This window comes from Gorilla gorilla, chromosome X, assembly GCF_029281585.2.
Source record: "Gorilla gorilla gorilla isolate KB3781 chromosome X, NHGRI_mGorGor1-v2.1_pri, whole genome shotgun sequence".
NCBI lineage: Eukaryota > Metazoa > Chordata > Mammalia > Primates > Hominidae > Gorilla > Gorilla gorilla.
The window spans coordinates 83,637,407-83,652,370 of record NC_073247.2 but is presented as its reverse complement, the minus strand read 5'-3'; the positions used below and the strand labels follow the sequence as shown (position 1 = coordinate 83,652,370).

At 45.5% G+C, this 14,964-nt stretch overlaps 1 protein-coding gene across 2 annotated transcripts in view; it reads right to left on the bottom strand.

Moving 5' to 3' along the window:
- The window catches only part of NHSL2 (NHS like 2), a 242,904-nt gene extending 240,498 nt beyond the window's left edge, over positions 1–2,406 (bottom strand). For both annotated transcript variants that reach the window (XM_063703094.1, XM_055376175.2), the window contains exon 1: positions 1,888–2,406. In XM_063703094.1, the coding sequence (XP_063559164.1) occupies positions 1,888–2,167 (280 nt within the window). In that variant the 5' untranslated portion in view covers positions 2,168–2,406. The remainder of the gene's footprint in view (positions 1–1,887) is intronic.
- Positions 2,407–14,964: the final 12,558 nt, after the last annotated feature.

Sequence of the window (14,964 nt, the reverse complement as noted above, 5' to 3'; positions counted from 1 at the left end):
CTAGGGTAGGGCATTAGACCAGAAAATGGAAAATCAGACCTTTTCACCAACTTACAGAAGGTAGCTGTGTTTCATTTATGCAGCAGTCCCTTGGGTGCCTCTGAGCCGTGGGACATGTACATTCTCAAAAGCAAGAGGCCACACCAGGGATGAGAGATGGCCACTCTTCCTGCTCTTGAAAACTGCCAAGAAGCCAAACCAGTGGTAATTTAACTTAACAATTGTTCCTCTCCATTGCAAGCTATCCATTGCATAAAGCCATCTCTTTCTAACCTAGCAGATCACCGGAGAGGGTTAGGTCCCAAAGGTGACTTGGTGAAGCCCTGCCTTCCCTCCCACGGAAAGGGCTTGCTAATTCAGTGGACAGGAAGGTAGAGTTGAAAAAACTGTCCTTAACTTACCCTACTAAACTCAGTAGGTGGCTCTCTGCAAACTGTGTAGGGATTTTGAAAACTACTCCTCAAGCTGACTTATCAAATTTCTCCTAGACTAATCCTGTAATCAGTGGGACCCCAGCAAAAAACTGAGCCCCTGCCATGCAGAGGCTCCTGGTCCAACGTCTACATTCCATCTGGCAGTCATCTGTGGCTTCCACCTTTCTTTTCCAATAGGACTCAGTTCATTTATCTCCACCAGAGACCTCTGCCATCTACCTCAGAGGTCAGAGACCTTTATGAAGAGAGGTGCCAGGGCCTGACTCCAGTCCTTCTGGAAGGGGTGGGGATGGGGTGGGGTCTGCAATGAAGAGGGGCTGGCCCAGGCAATTCTTTCCCAAGTTAGCTGGAAGCTTGCACTCAGAAATCAGCCAGCAGTCATCTTCTGCCTCCATCGGAAACTTTCTGGCCACACTGCTCCTTCTCTCCCCAGCTTTCTGGAGGAACCGATTGGCCCTGGTACCTGGCATGCCCCAGCTGTAGTCAGCATTTCCAGCCTACTCAGTCCCCTTGCTTTCAGCAGAAGTCCCACACTCTCAGGGACACTGCATTTCCACAGACAGAGGATTCCCCGTGTAAAGTGTTGGGATCCAAAACAGTAAAGGACAAGGGCTCGCGTAGACCCCCTACCCTCTCACACGTCCGGCGTGCTCAGTGAGGGCACCACTGGAACCTGGTGTTTCTCAGGCATGGCTGATTCCTAAAGTGAATGCGCTTCAGGAAACTGATGATAGTTTCTTTAAATGATTCTCTCTAGCAAATAACAGCCAGACCCTAGCCGTAGTGGGTAGGGGGTCAGCAAAGCCCCGGACATTCTCCCCTCCCCCCTCCCGGCCACTCCCCAGCACAGCGGCCCAAAACGTGCGGAGAGAAGCAAGCGGGAGGACGCTCAGACACTCCTGTGAGTGGGAGCCGCGTCCACGCTCCAGCGGGAAGGTGCACAGGTTTAAAGCCTGTAGGCACCACCGCCGGCTCCTGCCACCGCGTAGGTGGCGGTCGGCTGCGGCGCGCTTTCTGAAGTGGCCCAGCTCCTAGACAGGAGCAAAGAAGCCAGCGGCTCGGCCATTTAGCTCCCGACGCGGCGATGAGGACGGCGCCGAGGGCCTGGGGCTAGGTGGGCGGGTAGGGGGAGTATCGCCCAAGCCGTCCTGGACCCAGCGGGTCCCCAGCCAAAACCCCAGGAGGCGGCCACCAACCCCAGGGTCGGGAGTCCCAAGGGCACGGGGCCACTCCGGACGGCGCGACCGGGTCCAAGAGCAGGAAGTTCCAGCGGTAGGGGGACGGTGGGGCGGAGGCGGGGGTCAGGGAAATGGGATCCCCTCACTCCCCGAATGGAGGGGAGGGGAGGGGCGGCGAGAGGCGGGGAGAGGGTGGGCACAGCGCTAAGCGCAGACCGGCGCCCCTAGAGGCGGGGTAGACGCGGGGCCGCGAGCCACCGGGGCGCCGTTTTTACCTAGCTCTTCCTCGTCCTCCTCCGGGCCAAGCAGGCGGCAGGGAAGGCGGCGGCGGAGGCGCACGGTGCGCCGGTGCAGGCTGTCTGTGCGGCGCCCCAGGGCCAGCAGGTGCCCCTCGAGGTCCTCGAGCAGAGCCAACGAGTGGCCACAGAGGTCGGCGAGCTGCCGGAGCAGGCTGAGCGCTGCCAGGTGGCTCACGTCGCGGAGCTCCGCCAGCTGCTGCGGCGGGTTGCGCGGGCACAGGCGCTGGGGTACCACCGTGCGCCTGTAGAACGGCATCCCGGCCGCGGGCGCGGGCGCAGGGGACCAGCCTGGCGGCGCGGCGGGCTCACCCCGAGCAGCGCCCCTGGCCCGAGCGCCCCTGAGCGGCGGCCCCAGCTCCGGGTGTAGCAGGCCCCTGGGCGCGGGCCGGAGAGCGTGCGGGCGCCAAAGACGACGGGCGGGTAGGCGGGCTGACGGGTTCCTCGCCTAGAGCGCCGGCTCCCCCGGGGCTGCACACTCGCCGGAGCCACCAGTCCCTCTGACTCTGCTTCGCCGGGCTCCTCCTCCTCCTCCCCCTCCTCCTCCTCTCTTTTCTCCTCCTCCTCCTAGCTCTGCTACTTCGGGATCCCCCCACCCACCTTTTTTTTTTCTTCTTTTGCGGTCAGAGATTCGCAGATTAACGCTTGATCCGGGAGAGGGAGAAAGGGAAGTAGGAGTAAAAAGAGCGAGCTGGAGCGTGAAAGAAGGAATGTCTGTGTGAGGGGGGACGTAAGGTATGGTGTAGAATGTGTGCCCCGGTCCTCCTGAGGAGTTCCACTCCCAGTTCTGATGGTTAAAGTTATTTTCTGCTTTTTTTTTAACTTAAACTTTTTTTTCATAATTACAAATAAAAGAAAAAATTTCAAGCACACCCGCGCCCACACCAGCGGGTAACCAGCGAAGACCGACCGAATAGTTTGACTTTATTGATCTAGATTTCCTTTCCCAAACGTAGTCGGTGCCACGCAAGGGCTAGACTAGGCTGTGAATACAACCTTCTAGCACCCAGGAGCTTGGAAATAAGGACCAAAGAACCAAATATCTTATTCGACTGTTCAAGAAGACAATGTCTCTAGGGAGTCCCACAGTGCCTGGACATTGTAAAGCCATTGGAGTGGATGAATAGAAACAAACCCATTTTCTGGAACAGTAGACTTAATTCAGATAGAGGGATGCCACTCCATAGTTTATGCAAAAAGAGAGCCCAGGGACGCCTCCTTCTGGTAGGGTCCGCCAGCTGGGATAGGCTCTATCCCTGGCCAGGCTGGGCTGCTGGGATGCTCTCCGAGGAGGGTTACAGGAGCCGAGATGTGCTTTCAGTGAGGGCAACCCTGTGGTCACGGCCTGATTTCTCTCCATTCCAGAAGGCAGAAAAGAGGGGGCACATTATTGTCCTCAGAAAACCAGAGTACGTGAGCATATGTCCTCGTGCACTTAGGACCTTTCCACTCAGAACGCTTATTTTCAACACACTGAGCTCCCATCTGACTCTCCTCTAACCCACTTCTTTGACTTTGGTGTGCTTCGGTTTCTTCCTTCTCTTCATTCTCTTCTCATTTTTCGTCTTACAAATGTTCACATCCTTATAATCCTTTATAATGCATTAGCAAAACACTTTTTTTTTTTTAAGAGACAATATCTACCACTGTCACCCTGGCTGGAGTGCAGTGGTGTGATCACAGCTCACTGCAGCCTTGAATTCACTCTGGGCTCAGGGGATCCTCCGGTCTCAGCCTCCTGAGTAGCTAGGGCTATAGGCACGTGCCACCACTCCTGCTAACTTAGTTTTTATTTTTTGAAGAGACGGAATCTCCCTGTGTTGCCCAGGCTGGCCTTAAACTCCTTGGCCCCAAGCAATCCTCCTGCCTCAGCCTCCCAAAGCACTGGGATTACAGGCATGAGCCACCACACTGGCCAGTAAAACACTTTGAACAGAATACCTGCATCTACATTAATGATTCTGAGCGTGGCCTATTTTCATGCGTTCCTTCAGATAATTAATTGTCCCTGAAGCAGTTCAAGAAGGTTCTACAACTAGTATATTTCAAAATTGCTAATAGATTCTAAATGTTCACGCCACAGAAAAATGGTAAATATGTGAGGTAATGGATATGTTAACTAGTTTGATTTAATCATTCCATAATGTATTAATATATATACATCAAACCACATCGTGCCCCATAAATATATATAATTGTTTGTCAATTAAAAATAAAGTAAAAGCATAATCCGATTTCCCTTTTCAGCATATAATTGTTTCTTGTTTAGTAAATTAGAACATGGATATTAGAAAAGTTGGGTTCTGATTAAAATAAGAATCAACAAATGGGCAAAAGACTTGTACCCTTTCTGAAATGTAAAATCCAGTTGCAGAATAAAAACCCCAAATTCTCTATTTGGCAAACTCAAACCTGAGCCAAGAGAGCAACTGGCAGGAAGCAGGGACTTGGCTGGACTCTCTAGGGATACTTTTCCTTGACCTATGAGCTGTTTAGACTGATCTCTGCTCTGGAGAAGAAGAAATGAGGTACGAGCAGATTGAAGGAGACTGTGTGGTCAGAGCTTCACTGTCTGAGCACAGCAGGCCTGGACTGGGCCTGGTCACTGAGCCTCCCTCACTACACTGATTCCTGATGCTGATGAATCTTTCAGAGATCTATAATAACAAGCCCAATTCCAAGCAAACCAGCTTTGGCCCTACCCCCTTTCCCCCAGCCTAGTCTGCTCTCACTCCAGCCTCATCAGTGAGATGGCCCTGGCTTTCGTCAAGGAAACATCAAGTATTTGCAATGGAGTCACTTCACAGCAGAGTCCCTCCTCCCTTGCCAGGACTAGAGTGGGTCTGCATGTATGATGGAAGAAGCCAAGGGAATATAAGTTGTCACCTTGCTTCTTATCCAGTCTCTTCCCAACAGGAAAGGTGAGACCTCGAATAAGGGGCTGCCTTGGGTTCAAGAGGTGAGCAGAGATGCAGAAAGCCTCAGAGGAAGGAGCGTAGGGAGCCAGGCTCTGGTATGTGGAGGGAAAGTTAGAGTTCTTGAAATACCGTGCTCCAGCCAAGCTGGCTGGGCAGGAAAGCAGCTAGGGTAAAGTGTCCTCTCCTGTGCTCCCACATCACCCTCTAGCACAGTATCTGGCACAGTGTACTGGAGGGTGATATGAACATCCTTGTTTAATAGTAATACTAATATTCCTTTGTAATAATATTGTCTCCCCCACATGATTGTTAGCTGCATGGCAGCAGGAATCACTTCTGTCTTGTTCACTGCTGTATGCCCAGTGCCAAGCCCAGTGACGGGTACACTGCAGGTACTCTGAAAATGCCTGCTGAATGAATGAATGAATAAATGGAGGATTATAGGCAGAGCAAGATATGAAGAGCCTTACTAAAGGATTTAACTCAGCCAAAGGGGCTATAGAGAGTCGTTGTGGATTCTGGAGTAGAACATTGCCTGACACAAGGAAGGAAGTGCTTAAGAACTTTTCATGTGGAGGCCAAGGCTGCTACGCCCCACCTGCGCTCACATCTCCAGAGCCAAGTAGCCAGAAAGTGCTCCGTGAATTCAACATTTGCTTTGATTTGCCTATAAACCTTGGCATTTCACATTCAGAAGGAGAGAGAGAAAATGAAGGTGCAAAGAAGAGAAGGGGAGGCCCTTCACAGCCAAGCCAGACCTGAAAGTGCTGGATGCTTCCCACGCACCCACCAACTCCCATGCTCCAGGCCTGCAGCAGTTCATCCTGACACCAGATTTTGGAGTTGCACTCTGAGCCTAAGCCTAAGCCCCTGTGGAATCAGGTATGGATCCGACCTAGAAACAGAGACAGAAGGAGTTGCCAGAGAGGCAGGAGGAAATGGGAGCATTGACCACTCAAGACCAGTAAGGCCTCTGCTTTCCTTCCCATCTCCCAATCTGCCTTCCTAGCTGCTGCTAAGAACCTAGAATTTCAATAAAAATGAACTTGAAAGAATAAATAAGTGACACAGGATATGCCATTTCTCCTTCTTTGAGCTGGCAGTTTCCACAGCTGCAAAATGAAAATTTATGACCAAACCTCATGTTACCTACCCAGCTTCCCAGTACAGCCCTCAGTCTTATTTCAGGATGAGAAACAAGAAAACTGCCTCCATGTTGCTACCTCTCAAATATGCCAGATAGTAGCAACTTGGTGGCTAAGAAGAGATGTTGGCTTTGTCTTTGATATTCCTCTACAGTCAATTGTTTTATCTAAGTTTTTTTTTTTTTTCTGGTTTTAGGGACAACGTCTTGCTATGTTGCCTGGACTGAACTCGAACTACCCAGCTCAAGCAATCCTCCCAAGTAGCTGGAACTACAGGCTCGCACTGTGTTTTATCTAAGTTTTAAGAATATATATTTCACCCCACACCCTCTTGCCATGAGACTCAATAAAAATATATATACAGGCAGTAGGGGTATGAAAAGGCTGGTCGTTAATCCTAACTCTAACATTCTGTTCTCTGGTTCTAAGTGTCTGTACCAAGAGAAATTAACAAGAATTGGCAAATACTAGATTGAATCGACTCTCTTTTTAAATGTCATTTACCCTTTTTGGTATAAATGCATGGCTCTGCAGTTAAGAATACAATTAAACTCTCTCTCCTCAGATAGGCAGCCCAGTAGCCCAAAGAAATCGAACTGCCAGCTTTTCAGTCAGATAGAGCCTATAATTCAATTAACAATGCAGACAGTATCAAGGCTAATCAATGCTACACTCTGAAAAGAGAGGGATTTGTGGATTGAGTTTATCTTTATAATGATTATTAACAATTTATCAAAACATATAGAATTAGATAAATTATTAATGAAGCATGCAAAGTTAAAAAAAAAAAGAGTGGGTACGCTGAGTGGATCAGTGCTACAAGATTTGAGAGGAGAGAGCATGCTTCTGCCCTAGAGGCAACAGAGGCTTCGCTGAGTGGAAGGGATGTAACCCCAGAGCTGGGCCTCCAAGGGTGGACTGGAAACTTACACGGCCATCAATCATCTCCTAGGGCAGTAAGCGTGTGAGCCAAAGACGGCTCAGGGTCCTAAAATAAATTCCTTTCAGTCCAGTTTCAATGCTTCACACACATGGGGCAAACCCTTCAAGAATTCCGTGAGGAAATAAACCTTTATTTCAAAAATAAACTTTGACGTTGTTTGAACTTTGACCCTGACTCTGAGCACAGGCTGAGACTTCGAAAAAAGACTTGTGGCATTATGAAGGAAACTATGGGAGATTTCAGCAGAATGTGAACAAATTCTTTTTCAGTCCCTCATCTTCATGTCCTATGTAGATCCTCCTTCACCACCAATCCCTCACCTGCCACCCAACCGTCATGTTTTACCCGCTCTGTCTTGTTAGGATGAGACTATAATTAGGAACATTCTAATGTTGTTGCATTTAATAGGTAATTTTATCTTAACATGCTTACTTTACACAAGAAAAATCATATTAAGCCACTCCCTGACTATCCTACTCTTGACCTGACAACCACCATTCCTCCTCTGCAAACCTCTGTCTCCCCACAAAATCCCAAAGCAGTAAGTAAAAGTCCTTAATCCCCCCAGAATGGGCTATGTATGCCACGTAATGACATGTCTTCAGTGTGTTTGATATTAAGGCTAAATTTAGGTAATAACCATGTCCATGTACAGCATTACATTGGGTGTTGTCTTAGTCCATTTGGGCTGCTATAACTAACTGCTATAATAAACTGAGTGGCTTATAGAGAAAAGAAATTTATTTCTCACAGTTCTGGAAGCTGGGAACTCCAAGATAAGGTGACAGCAGATTCAATGTCTGTTGAGAGCCCACCTCCTGGTTCATAGATGTTGCCTTCTTGCTGTGTCCTCACATGGTGGAAAAGGGCAAGGCAGCTCTCTGGGGCCTCTTTTATAAAGGCACTAATCCCATTCATGAGGGTCCCACCCTCATGATCTAATCACCTCCCGAAGGTTCCACCTCCCAATATCATCATATTGGGAATTAGGTTTCAACATGTGGATTTTGGATGGAACATAAACATTCATACCATAGAAGAGGTTGTTATATAGATCAGGATTTTGTGATTAATTATGGAGAAATACTGAATCTGAATAACTAACGTGTCAGTTTTATCAAGCACCCAAATATGGTTAGATACATGATCAGTCTTCCCTCTCTGTAGGAAGCTAGGCAGCAAAACACAGTGATAACAGCCAAACACAGGCTTTGGAGATCCACTGATTTGACTTCAAATCCCCAGCTCCATTGCTGGCTGTGTGTCTTGGACAGGTTACTTATTCTCTTGGTGCCTCAGTTTCCTCATCCATAAAATGGACGTGGCCTAGAATGGCAATCATTAAAAATTCAGGAAACAACAGGTGCTGGAGAGGATGTGGAGAAATAGGAACACTTTTACACTGTTGGTGGAACTGTAAACTAGTTCAACCATTGTGGAAGTCAGTGTGGCAATTCCTCAAGGATCTAGAACTAGAAATACCATTTGACCCAGCCATCCCATTACTGGGTATATACCCAAAGGATTATAAATCATGCTGCTGTAAGGACACATGCACACGTATGTTTATTGTGGCACTATTCACAATAGCAAAGACTTGGAACCAACCCAAATGTCCAACAATAATAGACTGGCTTAAGAAAATGTGGCACATATACACCATGGAATACTATGCAGCCATAAAAAATGATGAGTTCATGTCCTTTATAGGGACATGGATGAAATTGGAAATCATCATTCTCAGTAAACTATTGCAAGGACAAAAAACCAAACACTGCATGTTCTCACTCATAGGTGGGAATTGAACAATGAGAACACATGGACACAGGAAGGGGAACATCACACTCTGGAGACTATTGTGGGGTGGGGGGAGGGGTGAGGGATAGCATAAGGAGATATATCTAATGCTAAATGACGAGTTAATGGGTGCAGCACACCAGCATGGCACATATATACATATGTAACTAACCTGCACATTGTGCACATGTACCCTAAAACTTAAAGTATAATAAAAATAAATAAATAAATAAAACAAAATAAAATGGACGTGGCCAATATTCAATTAGTGTGTGTGAGTGTGGCTGTACTGATTGTCTATGGGTGTCCATCCTGCTTGGCTAGGGCCTATGCCATACATTAAACATTATGAATATCACTCCTAAAAATGGGGATAACAGTGGTACTTACCTTATAGGATTATTCTCAGGATTACATGAAATAATGTTCGTAAAGTGCTTAGCACTGTGCTTGGCACGTAGGAGGCACTCAATAAATGTTAGCTCCTATTATTAGCAGTATAGATAGTAGTTTCCTATTTTTAAAAAAGGAAGGGACTTTTTTTCTCCCTTCTCCATCCTGGGTCAACATAGCCTCAAGTCCTTACTTCAGAGTTTCTGAAGAATTTATTAAAATCAGGAATAGTCTAGATCTTGTCTCTTGCCAAATTACCTTTTAATTTGTCATAGGCTTTTTGACATTCAGGTTGTCTCAACTTATTTATCAAGCCTTTCTCAGCCAAATTAGTAAGATTTGTTAGGTTAAACTGCATTACAAACTTGTGGCAATAACAAGTGCTGGTCCTCATTTGCTTCTTTATGTCTGGGTTGTCCCACTTCCCAATCATCTTAGCTATATCTTAAATAAGTAGGATTCTATTGGTTACTCTCTAGCCCAGAATCATCACCTCGGACAATCTAAATGGATGTTTGCTCAACTCCTTAGTAAGCCCAGTTTCTGGAGTTACCCAGGAAACAGTCACTAAATATCTTAGATGAGTTTACATATTTACATTAAAAATGACTATCTCGGGGAGGAGCCAAGATAGCTGAATAGGAACAGCTCTGGTCTACAGCTCCCAGCGTGAGCGATGCAGAAGATGGGTGATTTCTGCATTTCCAACTGAGGTACCGGGTTCATCTCACTGAGGTGTGCCAGACAGTGGGTGCAGGACAGTGGGTGCAGTGCACAATGCACACGCTGAAGAAGGGCGAGGCATTGCCTCACCCAGGAAGTGCAAGGGGTCAGGGAATTCCCTTTCCTAGTCAAGGAAAGGGGTGACAGATGGCACCTGGAAAATCGGATCACTCCCACCCTAATATTGCGCTTTCCCAATGGGCTTAAAAAGTGGCACACCAGGAGATTATATCCCACACATGGCTCAGAGGGTCCTACGCCCACGGAGTCTCCACCATTGCTAGCACAGCAGTCTGAGATCAAACTGCAAGGTGGCAGCGAGGCTGGGGGAGGGGCGTTCACCATTGCCGAGACTTGATTAGGTAAACAAAGCGGCCAGGAAGCTCGAACTGGGTGGAGCCCAGCTCAAGGAGGCCTGCCTGCCTCTGTAGGCTCCACCTCTGGGGGCAGGGCACAGACAAACAAAAAGACAGCAGTAACCTCTGCAGACTTAAATGTCCCTGTCTGACAGCTTTGAAGAGAGTAGTGGTTCTCCCAGCATGAAGCTTGAGATCTGAGAACAGGCAGACTACCTCCTCAAGTGGGTCCCTGACCCCCGAGTAGCCTAACTGGGAGGCACCCCCCCGTAGCGGCAGACTAGCACCTCAAAAGGCCAGGTACTCCTCTGAGACAAAACTTCCAGAGGAACGATCAGGCAGCAGCATTTGCGGTTCACCAATATCCACTGTTCTGCAGCCTCCGCTGCTGATACCCAGGCAAACAGAGTCTGGAGTGGACCTCTAGCAAACTCCAACAGACCTGCAGCTGAGGGTCCTGTCTGTTAGAAGTAAAACTAACAAACAGGAAGGACATCCACATCAAAAACCCATCTGTACGTCACCATCATCAAAGACCAAAGGTAGATAAAACCACAAAGATGGGGAAAAAACAGAGCAGAAAAACTGGAAACTCTAAAAATCACAGCGCCTCTCCTCCTCCAAAGGAACGCAGCTCCTCACCAGCAATGGAACAAAGCTGGATGGAGAATGACTTTGATGAGTTGAGAGAAGAAGGCTTCAGACGATCAAACTACTCTGAGCTACAGGAGGAAGTTCAAACCAATGGCAAAGAAGTTAAAAACCTTGAAAAAAAATTAGACGAATGGATAACTAGAATAATCAATGCAGAGAAGTCCTTAAAGGACCTGACAGAGCTGAAAACCAAGGCACGAGAACTACGTGACAAATGCAGAAGTCTCAGCAGCCAATGCAATCAACTGGAAGAAAGGATATCAGTGATGGAAGATCAAATGAATGAAATGAAGCCAGAAGAGAAGTTTAGAGAAAAAAGAATAAAAAGAAACTAACAAAGCCGCCAAGAAACATGGGACTATGTGAAAAGACCAAATCTACATCTGATTGGTGTACCTGAAAGTGATGGGGAGAATGGAACCAAGTTGGAAAACACTCTGCAGGATATTATCCAAGAGAATTTCCCCAATCTAGCAAGGCAGGCCAACATGCAAATTCAGGAAATACAGAGAACGCCGCGAAGATACTCCTCGAGAAGAGCAACTCCAAGACACATAATTGTCAGATTCACCAAAGTTGAAATGAAGGAAAAAATGTTAAGTGCAGCCAGAGAGAAAGGTCGGGTTACCCACAAAGGGAAGCCCATCAGACTAACAGCGGATCTCTCGGCAGAAACTCTACAAGCCAGAAGAGAGTGAGGGCCAATAATCAACATTCTTAAAGAAAAGAATTTTCAACCCAGAATTTCATATCCAGCCAAACTAAGCTTCATAAGCAAAGGAGAAATAAAATACTTTACAGACAAGCAAATGCTGAGAGATTTTATCACCACCAGGCCTGCCCTAAAAGAGCTCCTGAAGGAAGCACTAAACATGGAAAGGAACAACTGGTACCAGCCACTGCAAACACGTGCCAAATTGTAAAGACCATCAAGGCTAGGAAGAAACTGCATCAACTAACGAGCAAAATAGCCAGCTGACATCATAATGACAGGATCAAATTCACACATAACGATATTAGCTTTGAATGTAAATGGGATAAATGCTCCAATTAAAAGGCACAGACTGGCAAATTGGATAAAGAGTCAAGACCCATCAGTGTGCTGTATTCAGAAAACCCATCTCACGTGCAGAGACACACATAGGCTCAAAATAAAGGGATGGAGGAAGACCTACCAAGCAAATGGAAAACAAAAAAAGGCAGGGGTTGCAATCCTAGTCTCTGATCAAACAGACTTTAAACCAACAAAGATCAAAAGAGACAAAGAAGGCCATTACATAATGGTAAAGGGATCAATTCAACAAGAAAAGCTAACTATCCTAAATATATATGCACCCAATACAGGAGCACCCAGATTCATAAAGCAAGTCCTTAGTGACCTACAAAGAGACTTAGACTCCCACACAATATTAATGGGAGACTTTAACACCCCGCTGTCAACATTAGACAGATCAATGAGACAGAAAGTTAACAAGGATATCCAGGAATTGAACTCAGCTCTGCACCAAGTGGACCTAATAGACATCTACAGAACTCTCCACCCCAAATCAACAGAATATACATTCTTTTCAGCACCACACCACACCTATTCCAAAATTGGCCACATAGTTGGAAGTAAAGCACTCCTCAGCAAATGTAAAAGAACAGAAATTATAACAAACTGTCTCTCAGACCACAGTGCAATCAAACTAGACCTCAGAATTAGGAAACTCACTCAAAACTGCTCAACTACATGGAAACTGAACAACCTGCTCCTGAATGACTACTGGGTACATAACAAAAGAAGGCACAAAAAAAGATGTTCTTTGAAACCAACGAGAACAAAGACACAACATACCAGAATCTCTGGGACACATTCAAAGCAGTGTGTAGAGGGAAATTTATAGCACTAAACACCCACAGGAAAAAGCAGGAAAGATCTAAAATTGACACCCTAACATCACAATTAAAAGAACTAGAGAAGCAAGAGCAAACACATGCAAAAGCTAGCAGAAGACAACAAATAACTAAGATCAGAGCAGAATTGAAGGAGATAGAGACACAAAAAACCCTTCAAAAAATCAATGAATCCAGGAGCTGGTTTTTTGAAAAGATCAACAAAATTGATAGACTGCTAGCAAGACTAATAAAGAAGAAAAGAGAGAAGAATCAAATAGACGCAAGAAAAAGTGATAAAGGGGATATCACCACCGATCCCACAGAAATACAAACTACCATCAGAGAATACTATAAACATCTCTATGCAAATAAACTAGAAAATCTAGAAGAAATGGATAAATTCCTCAACACTTACATCCTCCCAAGACTAAACCAGGAAGAAGTTGAATCTCTGAATAGACCAATAACAGGCTCTGAAATTGTGGCAATAATCAATAGCTTACCAACCACAAAAAGTCCAGGACCAGATGGATTCACAGCCGAATTCTACCAGAGGTACAAGGAGGAACTGGTATCATTCCTTCTGAAACTATTCCAATCAATAGAAAAAGAGGGAATCCTCCCTAACTCATTTTATGAGGCCAGCATCATCCTGATACCAAAGCCTGGCTGAGACACAACCAAAAAAGAGAATTTTAGACAAATATCCCGGATGAACATTGATGCAAAAATCCTCAATAAAATACTGGCAAACCGAATCCAGCAGCACATCAAAAAGCTTATCCACCATGATCAAGTGGGCTTCATCCCTGGGATGCAAGGCTGGCTCAACATACACAAATAAATAAATGTAATCCAGCATATAAACAGAACCAAAGACAAAAACCACATGATTATCTCAATAGATGCAGAAAATGCCTTTGACAAAATTCAACAACCCTTCATGCTAGAAACTCTCAATAAACTAGGTATTGATGGGACGTATCTCAAAATAATAAGAGCTATCTATGACAAACCCACAGCCAATATCATACTGAATGGGCAAAAACTGGAAGCATTCCCTTTGAAAACTGGCACAAGACAGGGATGCCCTCTCTTACCACTCCTATTCAACATAGTGTTGGAAGTTCTGGCCAGGGCAATTAGGCAGGAGAAGGAAATAAAGGGTATTCAGTTAGGAAAAGAGGAAGTCAAATTGTCTCTGTTTGCAGATGACATGATTGTATATCTAGAAAACCCCATCATCTCAGCCCAAAATCTCCTTAAGCTGATAAGCAACTTCAGCAAAGTCTCAGGATACAAAATCAATATACAAAAATCACAAGCATTCTTATACACCAATAACAGACAAACAGAGAGCCAAATCCTGAGTGAACTCCCATTCACAATTGCTTCAAAAAGAATAAAATACCTAGGAATCCAACTTACAAGGGATGTGAAGGACCTCTTTAAGAAGAACTACAAACCACTGCTCAATGAAATAAAAGAGGATACAAACAAATGGAAGAACATTCCATGCTCATGAGTAGGAAGAATCAATATAGTGAAAATGGCCATACTGCCCAAGGTAATTTATAGATTCAATGCCATCCCCATCAAGCTACCAATGACTTTCTTCACAGAATTTGAAAAAACTGCTTTAAAGTTCATATGGAACCAAAAAAGAGTCCGCATTGCCAAGACGATCCTAAGCCAAAAGAACAAAGCTGGAGGCATCACGCTACCTGAGTTCAAACTATACTACAAGGCTACAGTAACCATAACAGCATGGTACTGGTACCAAAACAGAAATATAGACCAATGGAACAGAACAGAGCCCTCAGAAATAATGCCGCATATCTACAACCATCTGATCTTTGACAAACCTCACGAAAACAAGAAATGGGGAAAGGATTCCCTATTTAATAAATGGTGCTAGGAAAACTGGCTAGCCATATGTAGAAAGCTGAAACTGGATCCCTTCCTTACACCTTATACAAAAATTAATTCAAGATGGATTAAAGACTTAAATGTTAGACCTAAAACCATAAAATCCCTAGAAGAAAACCTAGGCAATACCATTCAGGACATAGGCATGGGCAAGAACTTCATGTCTAAAACACCAAAAGCAATGGCAACAAAAGCCAAAATTGACAAATGGGATCTAATTAAACTAAAGAGCTTCTGCACAGCAAAAGAAACTACCATCAGAGTGAACAGGCAACCTACAGAATGGGAGAACATTTTTGCAACCTACTCATCTGACAAAG